The sequence below is a fragment of the Stylophora pistillata genome, chromosome 2, assembly GCF_964205215.1.
Source record: "Stylophora pistillata chromosome 2, jaStyPist1.2, whole genome shotgun sequence".
Taxonomy (NCBI): Eukaryota; Metazoa; Cnidaria; class Anthozoa; order Scleractinia; family Pocilloporidae; genus Stylophora; species Stylophora pistillata.
Window position 1 is genome coordinate 10,999,578 of NC_142520.1, and position 21,951 is coordinate 11,021,528.

A 21,951-nucleotide genomic window follows, 5' to 3' on the forward strand; every position below is an offset into this window, starting at 1 on the left:
AAGTGAAAAATAAAATGGGTGACATTTGTGTTTCACAAAGGGTTAAATAATTAAACAGTTACACTTTATTTGGCCTTTTAACTGAGTGCTATCAGTCAGTTAGAATGCCAATCAATAAAAGCTAAATGGTAATGCTATTATCACCACAGTAGATAAACTTTTTTTACTCCAGGAACGTAACAGTCACTTGACCATGACCAGCGTTGTTGCAACAACATTCATTGTCCTGGTTGTTTCCATCGTTGTAAGAGCCTCCCCCACCCCCACATGTATCAAAACCACCATTTCCACTGCTTCCCCCAGAGTACCCTCCTCCTCCTCCTCCTCCTCCTCCTCCTACTTCTCCTCCTCCTCCCCATCCATAAGCTCCACCACCTCCACCAAACCCACCATCGACATCGTAAACCCTGGCTCTTCCACCCACCCCTTCCTGAATAAACCCCTTACCACCTTCTCCACCAAATCCACTTCTTCCACTGGAGTAAAACCCGCCACCACCACCACCTGAAATACAATGAATATATTAAGATTTTTTTAAGTAAACAAAAGCGAAATTTTGTTTTTAATAGGATGTCAATCCCTTCGATTTTTGGAATTTTTTTACTCGTATTTTAAAACGCTCCAATAAAACCGTAACCGGCTCGGCTAAACCTTAATACAATGCTTTTTAATTGAGCCGCTATTCGTGAGCTTTGATATTTGTATTTAGCTTCTGTAAGACCTAAATGTATAAACGGTTTTTTTTTTAACCTTTAACCTTTATTATTATTATTTGTTCACATCAGATGGTCATTACTACGCCGGCTTGCAAATAGCAAAGAGCTAATCGCGGCAAGCCAGACAGTTGACATATTTTATAAGATAAATACTCACATACAATTACAGCATGTAGACATTAATCTTCGTGCTTACAAACATCTAGGTATTAGGATAATATATATGTAAAGAGGAAAACTACAGACTAAACATAATTACAGTTTGTAATTAATCTTTCATCTTATTAATTAGAGTATCTATGTCGACATAGGAGTTTTCAGTTTCAGGAATTTCGATTAATTTTCTTTTTTTCTTATCTTACCTGTCCTGTCCAAGATACTGTGAGTTGATTTAACACATTACCTAAAGTTTAATTTAGATGATGATTATTTGACCCGTACGGCCCCGCGCGCGTAATCTCATTAAAAACCATAGTGAAAGCTGACGTGTGTAGGGGCGGACGGGTTAAGGAACTATAAGTTTCTTGTTCTGCCCCAAAAGACAAAGGAAAACTTTTTCTGTAGGATCTTTATCGTGATTGTTCAGCGTGCGCTCGTGCGCCGCGTCCTATTTAGGTTGAACCAAATTTTGGAAGTGGTCCTATGATAAGATACCTGTTGATTAATTTGATCGGGCTGGACGGGAAAATATTTGACAGTCGGTCGTGAAGCACGGACCGCGCTGCACTCGGTCCGTACGCCATGAACTCGAGCCAAATATTTTCCGTTCTCCGGCCAACACCGCTACCGCGACTCGTCTTTACAGTAAATATGGCCTATACGGCCTTCGATCACGAGCTTCCTGGCCAAATAATGACACGTTACATTCACTGAAATTACATGGCATTCTCAAATCTCGAGGAAGCCGAGGAGGAAAAAGACGTTTTTATATCAACAACACGAAAGCTTATCGGATATAAATGGTCATCACTCAGAGACAACCGAACACTAAGGCTAGGCATGTACCGCGAGACCGCTGCTTGATCCCGAACACAAGACAATCGACCTCATCTGTAACAAGTCAGCAAAGCCCGAAAACTGAGTTTGCTGTCCCAAAATTTTTATTTACGAACGTTTGTAGCCTGACTAAAACAAGGAACCGGGTTAGAGTGGCCGTACACTCGAAGATCATTTAAATAAGAACGATATTGATGACTGCGTCGTGTCCGAAACACACCTTGAGCCAGATAAACCTGGCCCAGTTGTCAGCATACCTAACTACAACATGTTCAGACGGGACAGGAACTGGTCAAGATCGGTTTTGAGGGTAAAAGGAGGAACTGCTGTTTATGTGAGCAGTAACCTAGATGTTGTCGATATTTGCAGATCAAAACTACATAGCTTAATTTTTAGATATGATCTTTTATAAACACGCAGCAAGTTCTATTTTCCATATAAGTATATTTTATCCGAGATGTATTAAAGAGTTATGTGCCTCCGATGCGTATATCGAGTTATGGATACGCGCGGGAAGTTTGGAGAGCAGAAGAGAGGAGTTGCTCGAAGGGCAGCCGGAAGCAACTCTAGCTTCCGGAGTTACATGATCAATGTGTCACGCGGGTAAAAACCCTATTACTGAAATAGCATGTGGAAAAAGCCATTTTGTGCAAATTGACAACAGGGTCAATGGAGAGGAAGAGAATTTTGGATTATTCCATGACAAAGATGATAATTGCTCTACATCTGTTATGGTGCGTAGTTGTTTGTATTACTTACCCTTCGTGCTCTGAATTTGTTCTTACAAATGTCATCTTTAACGCATTTGCCCTTGTTTAGAGCCGGACAAATCATTATATTTAATTCAGATTTACACTACATTTGTCCATATTTACACCCAAAAGCAAATGCACAATTATCCTATTTATCTTTAGGACAACTGTCATATTTGTCTTCAAGTCAAATACTGACAAATATGACAAACATCACATTTGAACCACATTTGGACTGCATTTGTCTGACGTCAAATCTGATTTTTCGCCCAGTGTAATTTGAAGAAACATTACTTAGATCTAACTTCAACTGTGTATGATCCTGCAGTTCCTTAAACTTTCAAAAGTGTCTGCATAAAAATTTCATATAAGCAGACGACTAACTGCATTACTAGCCAAACTCTGTTGTTAATTACCTGTTTCTAATCATATAATTTCTACTACTCGATTGCAATTTTGTTTTGTTTTTTGCTTGTTTAGGAGTCTCGTTATTGGAACATCAGTTCTCTCAGATCTCTCCTGCCAAATTGTTTTTTGCGAAGTCTATAAATAAATTTATAAATTAATAAAATAACATTCCCCCCAACGTCGCGAAGCCTCAGTTGAAGTAAAAAAAACTCAGTTTTGTTTTCAGCCACGTTCACGCATCGCCTTTGGTAAGTAAAGTATCGTCGACTCCAAAACTGATTCCGTCGCCTGAAAGAGCTACATGCTCATTGTTTTTCGAAACGATTATCATTTAAGCACATTTTCTTTTCAAATAGAGCTCTAAACGGTTAAAGGGAAAACAATCTTGAAAGTTTTGAAACTTCGCGGGTAAAACTTATAAAGTCAGCCTGAACCATCTCTATCAACTATCCATTTTTCATAAATTATAAGCCAATTAGAGCGCACGTTATCATATGATTATGATATAACATGAAATCAACAGCTGAGATGTAAGGAATCATCACGATATACCCTTACCTGAATATCCATCATCAGCAGTCTGTGCACCATGTCCATTACTCCCCCCTGACCATGATTTGTATCCAGGATTCCCTGTTGTGTTTGTGCTGGCGTCACATCCTTCATGTCTTGATCGAGCTCTATTTACCCCTCCTCCGCCTCCAGTTATTATCAAAGGTGTGTTAGCTCCTCTCACCACAAATGTACCTCCACCACCTCCAGAAGAGTAATAGCGCGTGTTTATTCCTCCTTCTTGACCAACGAGTATCTGAATGACTTCACCCTTGTTTAAGCCGAACGTTCCAATCATTCTTGCTCCTCTTCCTCGGTACTGAATACTGTTAGCAAATCTATCGTACCCTCCTGCAGCTGCTATTGCTTCTATTTTGTAGTCACCAGTGTACGGCACAGTCCACTGTTGAACTCCGCTGGACAGTGTGACTTGCCCGTCATGATCATGTCCTGTGTAGTGACTGCCCAGCGTTGTTGGACCAATTCTTCCACTGGCGTTGAGGTTTGTAAAAACGGCCTTGAAAGCTGAAAGGGAAGAGTTAAGTTATCTACATCGTTATAACCATAATTGTTTTAGCTTTTTACTTTCATTAGAGGTAAATTTACATCTACAAAAAAGACATGGAACAGTTAGAATCTTGTAGATTGATCCTTAAAACTACTCACCATTATTGCAATTATTAAGTTATTTAATATACAACTTTTTTATTTGATCAGTTATTCAATTCTTTGTCTCTCAATGGACGTGTACCCGCTAGTCACGAAAATATTTTTCCCCGAAAGTTCATCAAGCATCGCAACTGATTGTGATTGAAATGTTGTGTCGATCTTCCTTATTAAAAGAGATCGCTTTTGAAATAGGCCTTCAACTAAAACTGTCCTTTTTTTTCCTCATTTCAGTCCAAAGGTTACTAGTATACTTCTTTAAACTTTCCCTTCTTAAGTTTGAATTATAGATAAACCCATCCTCTAAAAAAGCCACTCTCGGATTTCTAAGTTATTTCTTCTTTAAATCTGGAAAGCGAGATTTATCAATGCTACTGGGCTAGTTTAAGCCCTTTCTCCCCTTCCTTTGGGCTTTTCCAGGCGCTATTGCATTAATTTACATTTTCCGCTTTAGTGCTGACGAGTAACTGATGATATCCAGCCATTGTGCGTGAAAAAATTCGAGAGTTGAGCAAACCGTAAAATTTTGATTTAGCGTCTGAGGCTATAGAACCAGGGGATTTAATTCTTGCTTTTCACGTGACGTCATCGAATTTAGAAATTAGGAATTATCGACCCCTACGAGAATTCGGTTTACTAAGTTAATAGAGCAGTTGAATTCTTATCTTTTGAAAAATTTTCCGTTTGATCGGGCTTTTCTTCTTGTGGTAAAGCAAGGTTAAATTTCTAAGCTATTGCTTGACATGATATTAACATACTGGTATGTAGGTTAAAGAAAAGAAGACAAAGAGAAGTGGATAAATAGATAGATAGATAGATAGATAGACAGATAGATATGCTTAATCAACTCTTTTGTAGGCAGAGCTGAATTACAGTGCAGTATGTACACACTCTGACAATGATATAAATAGCAGTGATTATATTTGAGCAATTTCTCATGTGTGAATAGTTTATATATGGGTTATTAACCAAGCGTGAGGTCAAAATGGCTGGATATTGGCCGAGTTCTTTCTTTTGCATTTTTATAGACCGAGACGAAGTCGAAATGCATAAAATTTTGAAAAAGGACCAAGGCTAATATCCAGACATCTTGACCGGACAAGCTTGGTTAATAAAGGATTTATTATATTACAAAAGATTTCGCTTTATTACGAGTTAAGAATGACCTTTTTCCTTCGAGAGCTGGGAAAGAAAGCCAACTGTGTTTGTTGCACAACAAACTCACGAGAGCTGCTTCTATTTTCTTTGTTTTGACTATCTTCTGCCGCTTTTTGCCTTTCCGTCGCCGAAATTTTCCAAGAGTTACGAACGTAGTTCTTATTCTATTTTTTTTCATGCGCGGGATCAATGTGGGCAATCCTGAGTGGGCAAGATGGGCCCATCTTGCTTGCTCGAATAGCCAATTAGAACGCAGGATTTGCTCCATCTTGCCCACGGGCGCTGCGTGCGGTGTGATGAATAATCCTTAATGAGTCATATTTCAACGGCATGCACCACAATTTCATGTCATCTTTCAGTGAGATGAGAAAACTGCTTCTTTTTTTGTACGATAGTAAAATCATCAGTGACGAAGAATTTTTGACCTTATACGAAAGTTACAGTTCCAAGAATCCAGAATTCCCTTACAGCTCCTACCCTAAGTTTGATTTCGACCAGATGGATGAATCAGTGATTAGCGGAGTTCAGACTGCGAAAACAGGACATAACGTTATTGGCAAATGTCCTTCAATTACCAGACACTATACGCTGTCCACAAAGAACAACGTGTGACCGAACTGAAGGGCTTAGTATGCTTCTGAAGCGCTTCTCGTATCCATGTCGCTATTCAGACATGATTCATCGCTTCGCAAGACCAGTTCCTGAAATAAGTATGATTACCAATACAATGATGGAACATATCTTTTTGAGCCATGGTCATCCTATTGTACAATGGAATTTTGATATATTGATTCCGCCAATGCTACAGGAGTATGCAGATGTTATTCATGCAAAGGGTGCACCTCTCAGCAACTGCTTTGGGTTTATTGATGGAACAGTCAGACCAATTTCTCGCCCATGCCAACACCAAACAATAGTGTACAATGGCCATAAACGGGTACATTCCCTCAAGTTTCAGTCCGTCTCACTACCAAATGGACTCATTGGAAATATGTATGGGCCTCTCGGTAAGTGATGTTCACTGGGATGCCATGAATATAAGCTGCCGCATAAGGTTTCTTTAATTTATTAACTTTATTTATCCGTTTTGGTATGCAGAGGGGAGAAAATATGATGCAAGCATGTTGGTAGATTCCAATCTTCTCCAGGAATGGGAAAGGAATACCTTTTCCCCAACTGGCCAACCCATGAGTGTTTATGGTGATCCCGCCTATCCGCTGCGACTACACCTACAAGCACCATTTCGTCATGGTGTCCTAACACCGATGATGTAACAATACAATTTTGACATGAGTTCTGTTGGAGTAGCTGTGGAGTGGCTCTTTGGTGACATCAACAACGACTTCAAGTTTTTGGATTTTAAGAAAAACCTGAAAACTAGAATGAATTGAGCGGGAAAAATGTATCTTGTATGTGCACTTCTTAATAATGCTGTTACCTGCATATATGGAAACAAAGCCTCAGACTTTTTGGTCTAGACCCTCTTTCATTGCAGTATTATCTTAGATAAATTCTCTCTTATAAATCGAGCAGAAACGAAGGTCATTTTAATTAAACATAAATTCATTAAGTACTTGAATTCTTCTTGGTGGTCAACAATGTAGACGTGATCAAACTTGTAACAATAACAATGAATGAAGTTGTTTTTTTTTTTTTTTTCCCAATTCAAAAAACGCAAGTAAATAATAAGACATCAATTTAAACGAATACCTGTCTTTTTGCCGAAACAAATAAATACTGAATCTACATGTTCATACTTAGGGAAAATGTCATTCTTTCTTCTAAAAAAGATTTTGAATAACCAACAGAATGGCTTGATTTGTTTGTTTTTGTTGCTGTGAGACAGTCACCATCACCTGCTGATTCTGCTCTTGCTCTACTCCTCTTAGATCCAGCTCTTGTTGTCGTAATTCTCGCTCAGTCTTGACTTTCTCTTGCATGAAATCTATTAGTGGTTCAGTGCGAGCACTTCTCCTTTGGCGCCTCGGTTTTTCCTCGCATTCATTGCCATTCTCTGTTGACTTGCGCTTTTTCGTTTCGCTGTATCGCTCTAAAGCTCTGTGCCTTATGTCCTCTGCCTTGCTTTTATCTTCTTTCTGCTTTCTTGACTGAGCATCGCCAACTTCGTTTAAACTTTCTTCTTTCCCGACTAGTTCTTTAAGCAAAACATCTATTTCAGACAGGTCGTCCATGGATATTCCACTTGCAGTTTCTTCTTGATGCATTATAGCCTTATACTTCTTCTGGAGAAGAACCCATCGGTCTCTTACTGCCCTCTTATCTTTGAAATGAAAACAGAAAGTCTTCACTTGATTTAACTTTTCTGTGATCGATACCCACCTTGCTCCCCTGGCAACACTTTCTTGTTTGAATGAAAACAAATCACTCTCCAAGATTTCTCGAGGCAAAATAACATTATGATCTTGAGTCCACTCCATAGCTCCAACAGCAAAAAACAACAATTCATCTATTTGACTGAGGGTCGAGGAAAAATGTAAACTTATTAAGATAAACATAAAAATATTTTCCGTTGAAATGTCTTCAAAAGACTCAATAGTTAAGCTTACTTTAGCTTTCCATCGGAGGCCGGCGCCGACATCTTTTTGCTCAAAGCTACGAGAAGTGAAAATGTCTGTTTGTTTATCTATGTTTGAGTATACAATTTGAACAACATGAAAGAAAATAATTCTAAAAAGGTAACAAGAGCAAATATGAAATGTTAAAACAAGTTTGAAACAAGCTAGTGAGAGAAAAATTACTCACGTTCTGAATACAACGCCAAGATGAAGGTTCTTACGTTCGCGCGAAACGAAGGCGACTTGACAAGCAACTCCAGAATGCCCAACGGAACAAAAAGTCACTTCCGGTCGCCGTCGCCGTCGCAAAATAGCCTCCTGCTTAAGTTCTCTATTTAAATTTGTAAACCACGCCTAGCTTCATCTTGTTATCTGTGTCTCCTTGGAATTCTTTCATATTTATATTCGTTCTCATTTCACTCATTCAAGTTAAGTCAAGTCAATTTTTATTTAAACTTACACAGAAATAACAATCATTATTGACTTGATAGTGACGCTAAGCGAACGTGGAAACGTCGTAGCATTTGTCTTGAACCTTTAACCAAGATGGTTTTTAATTTTTTTTAAACTTGCCAACCTCATCGCAACTCTTTATAGTTAAAAAGTTTTCAGGGCTTTGAAGAAATGTTTCTAGATCTACTTTAGGACAATTTGTTAACTGCTGCTCAAAAGCTGTCTTTATATTTTTCTTTTTTCTCTTACTTGTTTGGTTAATGATTAATTTCACTCGTCTAGCTCTATGCAGATGCCAATGACTTTTTCATCGCAGCCTGTGCATCTCTTGGACAATCATTTTAAAACTTACCTTTCTTGCTATCGTTTCTCTATTCTTAATCCTCTCCTTTTTCTCGTTTGTATGTGTAGTTTCAACGGTTTATCAAATGAAGCCTTGGCCAAGAAACTCTTAATTGAAGTACGGGCAGTTTACAGTAAGAAGAAGTGGAGGAAGTCAACCATCAAAGGTAAGCCTCTATCATAATTTTTTAAACAAGAGCAGTGGAACTTCCTCCAATAAGATACCAGCTGGCCATATCGAATTTATGTTGCTATTTTTCTATAAGAGCCGTTTTGAAGGTACTATGTGCAGGCAATCGAGCCTCTCAGACAATTGGGTCAAAATAGATTGCGAGCAGTCTCTTTACTCTAAAACCCGGGGCAACGAAGGTGAAAATATCGAAAATGTGCGTTACGCATCTGTCGGGCGCCAGCTTAACTCTGCCAGTACTTTTACTTATTTTCCTATTTGTCCTCACTGGCGTTCTTTGGAGCAAAAGAGAGACTGCTTGTAAGCTTAAGTCAAATTAGCGTCATAACCCTACCTGTAGCGAATCTAAGTATGCTGACTAACAAGTAAAATTCATCCATTCAAATCTTGATTCGCCCTAGACTATACGTACGGTATGTCTCGGCGAGATTGCTGGTGTAATGTAGCTATATAAATAAAATGTTTTCAAAAAATAGATTGAAGGGTTGAAACGGTTGAATCTATATTTGAACACAAGTCAAATTTTAAAGCGAGTCAAAAACTGCCAAAGCTGTTAAGTGCTATCGCTGAATAAATAATGTTGGGCGGCAACCAATTTTTCTCGGAGTAATTTCTACCAATTCGTGTCGACAGCATGCTTCGTCAACTAACATAATCTATTTGTTTTAAATTAGGTGCGGTTCATCAGCATTGGAGATCTATAAGAGATGATAAATAAGGAAAGCAAACAACAGCTTTAAGAAGCACCGACGGCGAGTCAAGCGAAGCAATCGTTTAAAGAAGGTAAATATTTTACATCAATTATATAAGGCCAGATTGTTAACGTTTACTACTTTGTCTCTTATGTTTTGGGACAAGTCACTTAAATCCAGTACAACAAGAGAAAGTATGATTAATACAGTTATTATTTTTTCTTGGTAACAACTCTGCGCGTGTATTAAATCAGTTGCTTAATAGCAGCCTCCGCTGCTGTTTAACTGCTACAATGTCAACATGGTTTTCTTTCAAAGCTTGAGCTAAGTGGCGGATTTTTGTGTCTTTCGTCTATTTCAATCTTAGCAAGCTCATAGTCGAGCTTTTCGTGTCACTGAAATGGCAGTTATGGCAACTTTGGCAATTATTTGACTTCTCAATAGTGCTCTGACAAGGCTCTCACTTGTCTCGATCTTTTATTCCCTTTAGAAACTTTCTCGACGACTGTATACTCTGGACAACTCGACAGTGCTGTCTGATGGAGACAAGAAAAGGGCACGAGAAATTCTGTCTTCCCCAGACGCATTACATTATATGTCGTCGGAAGAAAGCTGCGAAGAAGAGGCAGTAGAGCCAAGGGGTGGCCCAACACCACGAAAAGTCAGAAGACTTTCATGGGAGAGGAGAAAACTGAGGAACATTAAAGTGATACTGGATGAGGCGTATTTTGCCACACTAAATGAGAAGCAGCGTGTCAACCGGACTGAGGATGAATCATCACGCCCGATCACGCCCTCACCCAACTAACGGCCCGCGTTGGGCTGTCCGCAGCGACTAAGTCGATACATCTTTTTCAGCATATTTGACATTTTCTATATACTAGCTGCAGATTTTTTTGATGTTCATTTGTTAAGAAAGGAATTGTAGGCACATTTTGCTCAAATAACGAGGACGACATTCGAAGACGATGTACTTTTTAAATGACAAAAATCAATTGTGTGTCACCGATCCATCGACTAAAGTATATGTGTGATTTTACATGATATTTTTGAAGCACAGATTTCGCAAATAAACGGTATAGTCTGGTAGGGGTTATAGAAAAACGCACGATCACAACATATTAACCTGTTCTGTAATAATGAAAAAGGAAGAGAAAAAAACACTACTGCGCATGCTGAAACAAAAAAAAAGTGTTTCTGAAACAGAACATTGTACATCCTCCCCTCTAAGTCTGAATACATCAGCAGAAACAAGAGGAAAATATGTTTGCGAAACGTAACCTTGTACTTCCGTGAATGTTTCGGTCTGACGGAAATATAAAAAAATCATGTTTCCGGAACGTTACCATGTGTTTCCGCACATGTAAACACGAAGTTACATATGCAGAAACATTTGCTTCCTTTAACTGAAACCTAACGGTAACATGTAAAAAAGTGATTCGGTTCCGTTGTTACCGCAGCAACGGAAACACGAGTAAACGTCACCAAACCGCCAGCGGATACACGTGTTACCTGTCATGTTTCCGCAACGGTTTCACAGATCTCTTTCACGTTTCCGATTACGGATTCTTGATATTTCGTCCTGTCAAGGGCCTTGAAAAACCTGATGCAGGCAAGATCCCTGCGCTGACTTAGGGTTGGGAGGGAAGATAAAACAAAGGATTCCTCATAACCATTATCTGGAAAGATAATCTTCAATGCCCTCCTCTAAACGGCTTCGATAAGATATGTACATAGGTGATGCATGTTCACTAAGAGATCTGATTAATGAACAATGTATTTACACTAGGTCAGTATGATAGGGCTCTGACTTCTTAGAAAATCTCAAGGCATGCAGCCTTTTTCTAGCTCTTCAAATAATATACTCAACATGCTGATTCCACTTAAGGTCATTAGACATATATGCCCCTTGGAACTTATAACTTGAGACTCTTTCTATGTCATTACCTAGTATCTCCATGGCATCTGGAACCATAGGATGGTATTCAAGAAAGTTGACAATCATCTCTTTGCACCTCTTGGGATTTAAGCGCATACCTCAGCTAGTAGCATAACCACAATGTCCTGAACAACAAACGAAAGATACCTTGGGCTACATCTGGATATTCACTCAAACACAGTTGGGTCATCCACATACTTAGTGCACAGATGCCAATTATCAGCAAGCTTGTTAACCAAGACAGCAAAAAGGATGGAGGCTAGCTTTGTCCCTTGGGGGAGACCCAGTTATGAGGATAGACGGGGGCAGATAAAGCCCCACCAATTCTAACAATCTGAGATCTGCTGGTAAGGAAATCATTGATCCATTTGACCAATTATGATATTGCTCACACCCAGTTGTTTAAACGCAAGTTGTAACTTACTATGATCAACTAGACCAAATCCTTTACTAAAGTCTGCAAAAAAAATTTTTCGAATACAACTCCCAGGACAATCAAGAAACATCAGTGTTAAATGCACGAAACAGAAGAATGCATGAATTGTTGATTTTCCACCAATAGAAAACTGTTTACAGTCAAGCCTATTCCTTACCTGCTTAAGAGCTGCCGTCCGTATAAAAATATCGCCCAGATGTGTGCAATATGAAAAAATAAAAAATTTCCAAACTTTTCCAGAATATAGATCTAGATGAACTAAAATACTTTGAGTTCAATTGCATTTTTGTTTTTCGCGAACGGTGGCAAAATCGGTCTTGCGGCTCTCACGTCAGTTTCAATGCCCTCTTTCTACGTTGCGTGACGAGAGTAAACAACGATCTGCTCATAGGCTACGACGATCCTTACTACTGTTCTTCTTCATCAGGGACAGTTTTAATTATTCAGTTACAGCTAATTGCCCCGAAAAGTATTTTGAATGTAATTTTGCAAAGAGAGGAAACCAAAAACTCTATTTCATCTCTAACATCCACTGAACAAAGATATTTTTCGGTCTCCCTCCTTCAAACAAGTGAAAATAGATTGAATGAAGAGACAACTATCGTGTTTCAAGGCGTAACAACGTAGGCTCCTTATTTGGTTGTTGCCTATCGGCCTATCTTGAAACATTACTGAAAGCGCCCACGTAAAATAATGTTTATCATTTAATTGACATAAACAACCAATCCGGAAGTAAACAAGCTGAAGTCAAATTAATCAACAGACACATCATCAAAAAGGACGTGGGTCTTCTAAGGCAAAAGAGGACGCGAGACGTGCGTGACGTGATGCTAAGAATGATTGTAGTATGAAATATAACTGTGCTTAAAAGCACTGTAAACTTGACTAAACTCCAGACACAAATAGTGTAACAGAACCAAAACTAAACCAACACAATTTGTCTTCCACCACTCGTAAATATAAAATCGTTTGATAACAGGTGGTAACACTCGAAGCACGAAACGCGTGATAAAATGAACACTGCGATGGATGCAAAGCGTGATAAGTGACACATTTGTAGCCGACTGATCCCTCTACCTTACCATACACAGCTTTCTTATGAAAATTGTCGATGTTCTTGATACGCTCGTCAAGTTAAGGCAAATATAAACAACCTTGCTTGGAACTAGTGGACACATTTCATGGTTACCTGTGCATTTTTTGCCATCGCCATTAAACCCAACCTTGCAGCTGCAGTTGAAAGAACCTTCGGTATTGTTGCACTCGGCATTAACGTCACAGTTGTGGGCATTGGCGGTACACTCGTCTAGATCTGCAGGAACAAATTCGTTCCGTTTATAATGGAATTTAAAAAAAAAATTGATATAAGCTTTTACAGGTATGTTCTGATTGGATGACCTGTGATACTCAGCAGGGCTGAAAGCTCACTGAAAGTGCACCAAGTACAATGATATTTTGGGTCATTTATTTTCTATCGAAGGAAGGGGGAGTTGGGAGGATCGCATAGTTTTCAAAGGGAATGGCTATAAAGTGTGATACATATATACATATGATGCACGATCCTCGCTGTAGATAGCGCTATTTAAGCAATAGCGAAAATCAGACCTGAAAAAAACCAGGCCTGTACGGGATTCGAACCACTGACCTCTGCGATACTAGTGCACCGCTCTACCAATTGAGCTAACAAGCCAACTGGGAGCTGCCTGATTTTTTTCAAGTCTGATTTTCGCTATTGCTTAAATAGCGCTGTCTACTGCGAGGATCGTGCATCATATGTATCTAATACCGCAGTACAAAATATATGAGCTTCATATATTTCATTGTATCTATCTCACATATATCATAATTGACGTATTTTTGTGTAGTATCGCTGAGTATTTTTACGAGTTGTGCCGTATTTTGACAAGCCCGTAAGGCGAGTCAAGTTATAAACGACATGTAAAACTGTCATTCTTGGTGGGTGTCAAGTATTACTAAAAGCGCCCGCGTCAAATGATCTTTATCATTTAATTTACACTGAAACGGCCAATCCGCAGGTAAACAATCTTGATACGCTCGTCCAGTTAAGGCAAATATAAACAACCTTGCTTGGAACTAGTGGACACATTTCATAGTTACCTGTGCATTTTTTGCCATCGCCATTAAACCCAACCTTGCAGCTGCAGTTGAAAGAACCTTCGGTATTATTGCACTCGGCATTAACGTCACAGTTGTGGGTATTGGCGGTACACTCGTCTAGATCTGCAGGAACAAATTCGTTCCGTTTATAATGGAATTTAAAAAAAAAAATTGATATAAGCTTTTACAGGTATGTTCTGATTGGATGACCTGTGATACTCAGCAGGGCTGAAAGCTCACTGAAAGTGCACCAAGTAAAATGATGTTTTGGGTCATTTCTTTTCTATCGAAAGGAAGGGGGAGTTGGGAGGATCGCATAGTTTTCAAAGGGAATGGCTATAAAGTGTGATACATATATACATATGATGCACGATCCTCGCAGTAGATAGCGCTATTTAAGCAATAGCGAAAATCAGACCTGAAAAAAAAACAGGCCTGTACGGGATTCGAACCACTGACCTCTGCGATACTAATGCAGCGCTCTACCAATTAAGCTAACAAGCCAACTGGGAGCTCCCTGATTTTTTTCAAGTCTGATTTTCGCTATTGCTTAAATAGCGCTGTCTACTGCAAGGATCGTGCATCATATGTATCTAATACCGCAGTACAAAATATATGAGCTTCATATATTTCATTGTATCTCACATATATCATAATTGACGTATTTTTGTGTAGTATCGCTGAGTATTTTTACGAGTTGTGTCGTATTTTGACAAGCCCGTAAGGCGAGTCAAATTATAAACGACAGGTAAAACTGTCATTCTTGGTGGGTGTCAAGTATTACTAAAAGCGCCCGCATCAAATGATCTTTATCATTTAATTTGCACTGAAACGGCCAATCCGCAGGTAAACAATCTTAAATCAAATTAATTAACAGGCACATCATCAAGAAAGAACACACGTCTTCTAAGAGAAAAAAAAAGCGCGCGAGACGTGCGTGCTGTATTGCTAGCAATGATTACAGAATGAAAATGTAACTGTGCTTAAAAAAATTATAAACTTGACTTAACTCCAAACAAAAATAATGCAATGCAATTAAAACTAAAATTAAGAACACAATTTGTCGTTCACGACTCGTGAATCGTTTGATGACAGGTTGTGTTACGATATTTTCTCAACCGCCAGAAAGATAAAACCCACACTAAATCAGCTAGTTTATTACAGGACTCAGGCATTCAGAGGGCCAATAACTTAAATCAACCAATCAAAATGCTCTATTACCGGTCCAATATTCTCTAAGTATTGGACCGGGCACTGTCTCGAATGGTCCCAAATGATACCACACGTGTGTCCCTTTGAACTTCAGTCATATAATAAATCTCTCATTAATCAAGCTTGCTCGGGATTGTACTGGAAGATGATCGGCCCTCGGTCTTTTTTTGTACGGACCTCGCTGCGTTCTGTCCGTACTGTCAAGAACTCGGGCCGATATTCTCCCAGTACGGCCCTCGCGCTTGGTTAATAAGATATATTTATTGACTGACGTAGTATGGAGCGATACCAATAACTAATACAATAACTATCCTCTTAACTTAGCTACGGAGCGAAATTAATACCTGTACAATAACTATCCTTTTAACCTACAGCCCTCTATAAATACTATAACTTCAAACTCAGTGTACTACTGCACAACTCACGGTTCTCTTTAAAGATCCTTGTCGCTTATCAAAATGCACAACACTTTTCCAAGGCAGCCTTCCACACGGCTGACGACTCCAGTAAATTATTTCAACAACTCTATCCGGCTCTTGCTCCTCTGTGCTCCTCGTAGTAACACTAACTCACTGAAAAAGGTCTCTAACTTTAACCTATCGCGACTCCTTATATATGTTTTTGTATGTATAGTACCAGGTATGTAAATTGTGTAATTGTTCACTGAAAAGTCCCCAAACGGTGGCATTCCAAATGAATGGAAGTAATTGTAGACATTATCTTTAACAAAAGTTGTTATAATTACCCAATGTGATCCTGCCATGTATGATGGGTAAAGATTGTAAATAAATAGTTTTTTTTTTTTTTTTTATGGTTGTGTGGAACCTTTCCATCCTTGCTTAAAACATTATTTATTGGAATTTGTTTAGATATTCACACCATTTAATCAGGTCAAAGTTTGTTAAAGGGATTGTTTTGGGAAATTGTGGTCTTACAAAATTGCTCCGATTAATGGAATTGAATTGGGCTGTTGAAACGGGCTGTTTTTTCCTGGAAGTAATCTTTTGCCTTTTTTTTTTTTTTTTGAGGTTTCTTTTTTTCTTTTTTTTTTTTTTTTGATTTTTTTAAACCTCTGCCAACTAACTCATTTGACCAATTTCCGATAAATGGGGGTAGATATGCGTAAGTACCCAACCTTGGAGTTCCTTTGCCACCTTTTGATCCCAACCGTGGTGCATGTCGTCCAGAAATTAAATTCTTAATTAAACCAATAGCCATTGGAATACCAATTGAGGCAAGAATAGTCCCAAGGTCTCCTCTTTGTTGAGTCTGTTTTGGTTTGATATGAACACCTTGTCCACTTTGTAAAGCGCGTAAAATATATGTATTCTGTTTTTCAGTTAATACATTTTTTTTATTACACGACTCGGGAAGTCAGAGGGCCAATAACTAAAGTCAACCAATCAAAATACTCTATTGCCGGTCCAATATTCTCTAAGTATTGGACCAGGCACTGTCCCGAATGGTCCCGAATGATACCGCACTTGATTCTCTTTGAACTTCAGTCGTATAATAAATCTCTTATTAACCAAGCCTGCTCTGGACCGTACTGGAAGAATATCAGCCCTCGGTCTTTTTTGTACGGACCTCGCTGCGCTCGGTCCGTACTGTCAAGACCTCAGGCCGATATTCTTCCAGTACAGCCCTCGCGTTTGGTTAATAAGATATATGTATTGAAAGAGTTGATTTATTTTATTCTCTTGTATTAGAAAACCACCTGACTGAACACCTTTTCCAGAAATTGCTTTAACTAACTGAGATGCTCCTTCACTTGACAAACCAGATAAAGCAGAAAGTCCCAATGTCTTTCCAACAGTTGGTAAAAGAGTTCTTCTCAATCTAGTAATTGATGTTAAATGGCTGCCTCCAATTTGGTTTCTGATGCTTGATTGAGCCAATTTTATCTCAATACCTTTTTTTAATTGACAATGTTTGTTAACCGTTTGGCCACTGTCTCTAGTTACAAGAGTTTATCATTACTTGTCAATGCGTTCGAGGCTAATCTCAATGTTATTGACTGTTTGTTTTTATAAGCTCTACCGAGATTCATTTCTTTTTTTTTTTTTTTTTTGTGATGGTTTAACGTTGATTTCAAATAACTGTGTCATATCTCGTATATAATATACGTTATACAGTTATTCAATCATATAACATATTCAATTAACAAGAAAAGAGATAAATCAATCAATCAAAAATTTAAATAATTTACACTATCAGCAATTCATTTTCAACTTGTTTTATTATTAATTCCTTATCGTATAGTACAACAGCATTCACTTTGAAAACACCATCAGCAGCTGCTTGAGCATTGAGTTTATATCTAAAAGTAAGCTGTTTGGAATCTCTTATAACCTTTTCAGTTTGATAACGGAGATCGAAATAAATAACTCCGAAAAGAGAATTGAAATTACTGAGATTAAGTTCCGTGCCTGAATTGTAATCATTCTTACGCATTACATAACTCATCAAATCATTCAATATTCTCACTTTGGAGTCGCTATCGTATTCCACTTCGGGATAAAATACGCCATTACCATATTCTAAACGACAAGTTGCGAGATAACTACCACCACCACGGTCAGCGTTGATATTGAATGTATAATATTCATACGGATTCGCCTCATCATTACCGTCTTTATTACGCTGAAGAAATACAAAGACATGCTTTATATTATCGATGATTGTACTGATCTGAGAAAATCCCGATGATATAGTGTCACTGAGATGATTTTTTCAAACATCTCTTGCATATAAGTCCACTGATCCACTTTCATAAAGTTTGATAGAAATTGTTCGTGAAGACTATCTTTTTGTTGGAGTCTGGCAACCCATAAAAATAATCAATCGATAACAAAGCGAGCATTATCGACAGCGCTCAATTTGCAGATGGAATTTGCGTCATCTAATAGCTGGATTTGAAATTGTAATTTCATTGTTGGTAACGTGCGATCTTCAAGCTCTTCGAAAAATGAATAACGGTTGAGAGGAATGATTATATTTACATAATTGTTTCCACTTGTTAACAGGTGTCGTGCTTCAAATCTAGCGTTTTGACTGGCATTAACTATTCTGTGCTCTGTCTCCAGGTGCCATAGATTATTTATAACGGCCCTTCTTGAGTAATCAGTCTGCTCCAAAGGCAGTACGATCAGCTTTCTTTTGAACCTGGAACTGGACCTCGAAGTAAGCATTATACCAATCGAAAAGACTACTTCGGTCGTTGATGGTGAATTTGTAACTAGTCTTAGATTGTTCTTGATCATTAGCTGGGCTACGAATAACATCATCAAGCTGGATTCTTACTAATTCATTTTATTATAAATACTGATCTGTTCTGAATGACATTATATTATTATGTTAGATTATTTTACCGTCTGATACCATTACCACTTATCAACCGATTGAGAATCATGTCTGTTGAGTCTTCTTGTCATTTTTTATTTCATCGTGGCAGGACTTTTTCATAGAGTGTTTTTATTTTGCATTTGTGTAATGTTCTCATTATAAAATCACCTAATCGTTGAGAAACAGCTTTTCCAAGACGTTTTCCAGCATGTGAAACACCTGCATCAAGAGCATTTTTAGCAAATGGTTTTGCAATTGATTTGACTCACCATAGAGTCTCTGTGGTTCAGTGGTCTGACGTTCGACTCCTCAAGAGGACTCGAAATTGTTTCTTTGTCCCACACTCGTGACGAGACAAAAAAAGTCTTTTTCTATTTCTTTACTGGGCTGAAAACTTACCACCTTTTTTATTCCAATCGATTCTTGTTTTTCTTGCTGCCATGTTACCCATGAGACTATATCTTATTGACCAGAGCATGATCTGCAGGATTATACCTTTGCATTCATGTCCATCCCATCTGAATCTAAGACTATTACAGGAGTAGTTGTAAGATCCCTCGGTATTTGTACAATTGGCAACCTCGCTACAGTTGTGGGAATTTAGAGCACAGTCGTCGAGGTCTTAGATAAAATCAATGGATTGTACCCATCATCATTGTTGTCTCTAGGAAGGAGGGAAGGGGAACGCGGAGCTGTGCAATGAAAAACCAGATCTACGGCTTGTTAATCCAGTCGTCTTAGTGGAAACGTTTGTGTCTTAGATGTGATTTTCGGAGTACGTTATAATTAGGATTATAAAGCGTGTGTTTCCGCAATGTTCATTACCTATGCAGTTATGTATATCCCCGGCGAATCCACGTTTACAAATGCACTTGAATGATCCCTTGGTGTTTTGGCAAACGACGTTTTCATTGCTGCAGTTGTGGGTATCTGTAGCACACTCGTCGATGTCTAAAAGAAAGTCAATAGACCTTTGGTCAAAATACTGAATTACAGAGGTCGCTGGAAGTGGGGGGGGGATGGGGGGAGGGAGAGGAGGTATGACGTGCAATACTATTTGTCGCCAGTGGTGTGTGAAGAAACAAGTTATAACAAAAAATGCAAGGCTTTGGAGAGGAACATTCTTCGCTTTACTTTTCCTGGCACGGAATGCTTGTAATAGGCTGGGGTGACACTACAGCTTAAAACCACATAATGGGGCTGGCTTGAGATCCTTTCTAAAGAAAAAGCAAGAAAATTGAAATTACGCGTCATAAGTAGAGCCGATTTTGAATTATAAACCATCCGAGGGAATAGGTCCCCGTGTTGCAATGAAATACAAAATTAATTTTTATTATTTTAAGTCTTGCCTTTTTCACAATCGTGGCCAGTGAATCCAGACGCACATAAGCATCGATATCGTTTTCTTGTGAATCCCGACTGGCAGGTGCCGTGGTTTTCGCATGGAGATTGAGGACAGAAATTCTTTTAAAGAAAAAGAAAAAAAAAAAAAGAAATGGGATGTCACAAGTAATTATTCAATACCTTAACAACATTCTCTGATATCTCCCCGAGAACTTGAGTACAAAAAGAAAAAAAAAAATCGGGAAGGGGTGCCTGTAGATAGGATTTAAAGAGTATAATGACGTTCCTAAGAACATCTTGGAACCCCAGTCATAGTGTTGTGGGGAATTTACCACTCGCTTGGCGAATTAACGAAAGGTACTGAGTCTGTAATTTTCTTCTTTATTCTCCTAAACTGCTGCTTCTACTACAGCTAATTTTCTTTCTCTTGTTCCACTGCTTATTTTCTACTACTTATTTCTACTACTTTCAGCAAGGAGTGCTCCAGTATTAAATACAAAAATCACAGACATGTTTGGGTTAGCTAACCGTGGGAATTTCCAAAACAGGATGTTCAGTGTGGGTAAGACTCAAGGTCAGTTTTACCAACTCAAACATGACCACCTAGCAAACTAGTTATCTTCAACCACAACAAGGGATTAAAATGCCTAGCACGGTAAGTGCTGAGCCAAGTTCAAGCACACACTAAAAATAAATGATCAAAACTATACATTCATCAAAATAGCACGTAGGGGCGAAAAGGCAAGACTTAATAAAACAAAAGGTAAACCTAAAAATACTTGAAATATCAATCCTTAAAAACGCTCTACAACAATAGCTCAATTGTATCTTTCTATCTGTTCTTAGCATCTCCCGGGCCATGAAATTGATCTAATTATTGCGACTGTTTTTAAGCTTGGAACCAATGGAATAAAACTGCCTTTTGCAGAAATGCCTTAAAATGACCATTCCAGTTATCTTTTCCTCCGAGAATTTTCTTATTAGAAGCGTGGTTGTGCTTTCTTTAATAGAACAGCGCTTAATTGTTTACTCAAGGCAGGTGAGCATGGCTCTAAAATGAATACGACAAAGTTTTCGCTCATGTTAACGGTGTTGGGTGTCCGTCCTCAAGGCGCTCAAAGGATTTTTGTTTTTGGTAATTTCTTATGTACAAAAACTCCGTAACGACGCTAGCAGGTGGTTAAAATTATGTAAAAATAACAAATAATGGATGAAAGGATCCCTCAGCTCTCATGAATGGCTAAAAAGAGAGAGGTGCAATTGAAATTTAATTAACAGCTCGTCTATGTACCTTAGTTCCATGGTACACATAATTCGATGCTTGTACCAGATCCTCGTCATACTCTTTAGCAGTTGAGTTATTCAGTTCACAGTTGTGTGCCTCTGCCCCATTTTCTCCAAAATAAAAGTTAACACTGACGCAGTTATAGTTCAGGTAGCAACGGTATTCACAGGTGTCCCTGTCAATCACGCTGATATTTGCTATGGTGTGGTTAATAAGACGTTCTCCCACGAAGAACAGGGTCGATGGAAAGGCTAATATACGGCATTGATCTAAAAATACAAATCATTAAAAGTCAAATAGCGTCATGGATTCTAAAGGTCTAGGTTGCTGTTAAACTCGTTTTCCGAGCGCTTGGGTCTTGCCTTGATAATTATGACATATTCAGTAAGATACCAAGATCAAATTATATATATCCTTTAGTTTTTTGCGAGAGAAAAGATATTTAGAAAAGGATTGTATGGACAGAAGACATGTTATTTGGCACGTTTATCTATTATCCTATGACTTCCAGAACATTCTTGATTAATCCTTTAGGAAAGTTCTAGTGGTTTCGACCTGAGCACGTGACTTCTAATTATAGAAACCCGAGTTGTTTAACGTAAATTCTATAAAATTCTATGATGTAATTTTACTCAAAATAGTCGTGCTGTCGACCTGTAGAATCTTATAGAAAGATTGTAAGCAACTATATAAGAAGGTGCTGTAGGTTGTTGTGTTTTAGAGGAAAAAGAAGAAATAGAAGAGAAAAAGATGAAGGGAATAAAGGAGTTA

General features: G+C 38.4%; 1 protein-coding gene and 4 pseudogenes across 1 annotated transcript; 2 read left to right on the forward strand and 3 right to left on the reverse strand.

The window, feature by feature from the left end:
- The window catches only part of LOC148737092 (uncharacterized), a 120,176-nt pseudogene that overhangs the window by 95,359 nt on the left and 2,866 nt on the right, over positions 1–21,951 (reverse strand).
- On the reverse strand, positions 2,552–11,977 carry LOC111319288 (uncharacterized). Its single transcript, XM_088747724.1, has 3 exons — positions 11,925–11,977; positions 3,431–3,949; positions 2,552–2,658 (listed from the first exon to the last, which is right to left on the reverse strand). The coding sequence occupies exons 1-3, from the start codon at positions 11,944–11,946 to the stop codon at positions 2,552–2,554; spliced, it is 648 nt and encodes a 215-aa protein (XP_088603850.1). The 5' UTR covers positions 11,947–11,977.
- Positions 5,594–6,758, forward strand: LOC148737097 (uncharacterized; annotated as a pseudogene).
- LOC148737098 (uncharacterized) lies at positions 7,018–7,764 on the reverse strand (annotated as a pseudogene).
- Positions 8,681–10,340, forward strand: LOC148737099 (uncharacterized; annotated as a pseudogene).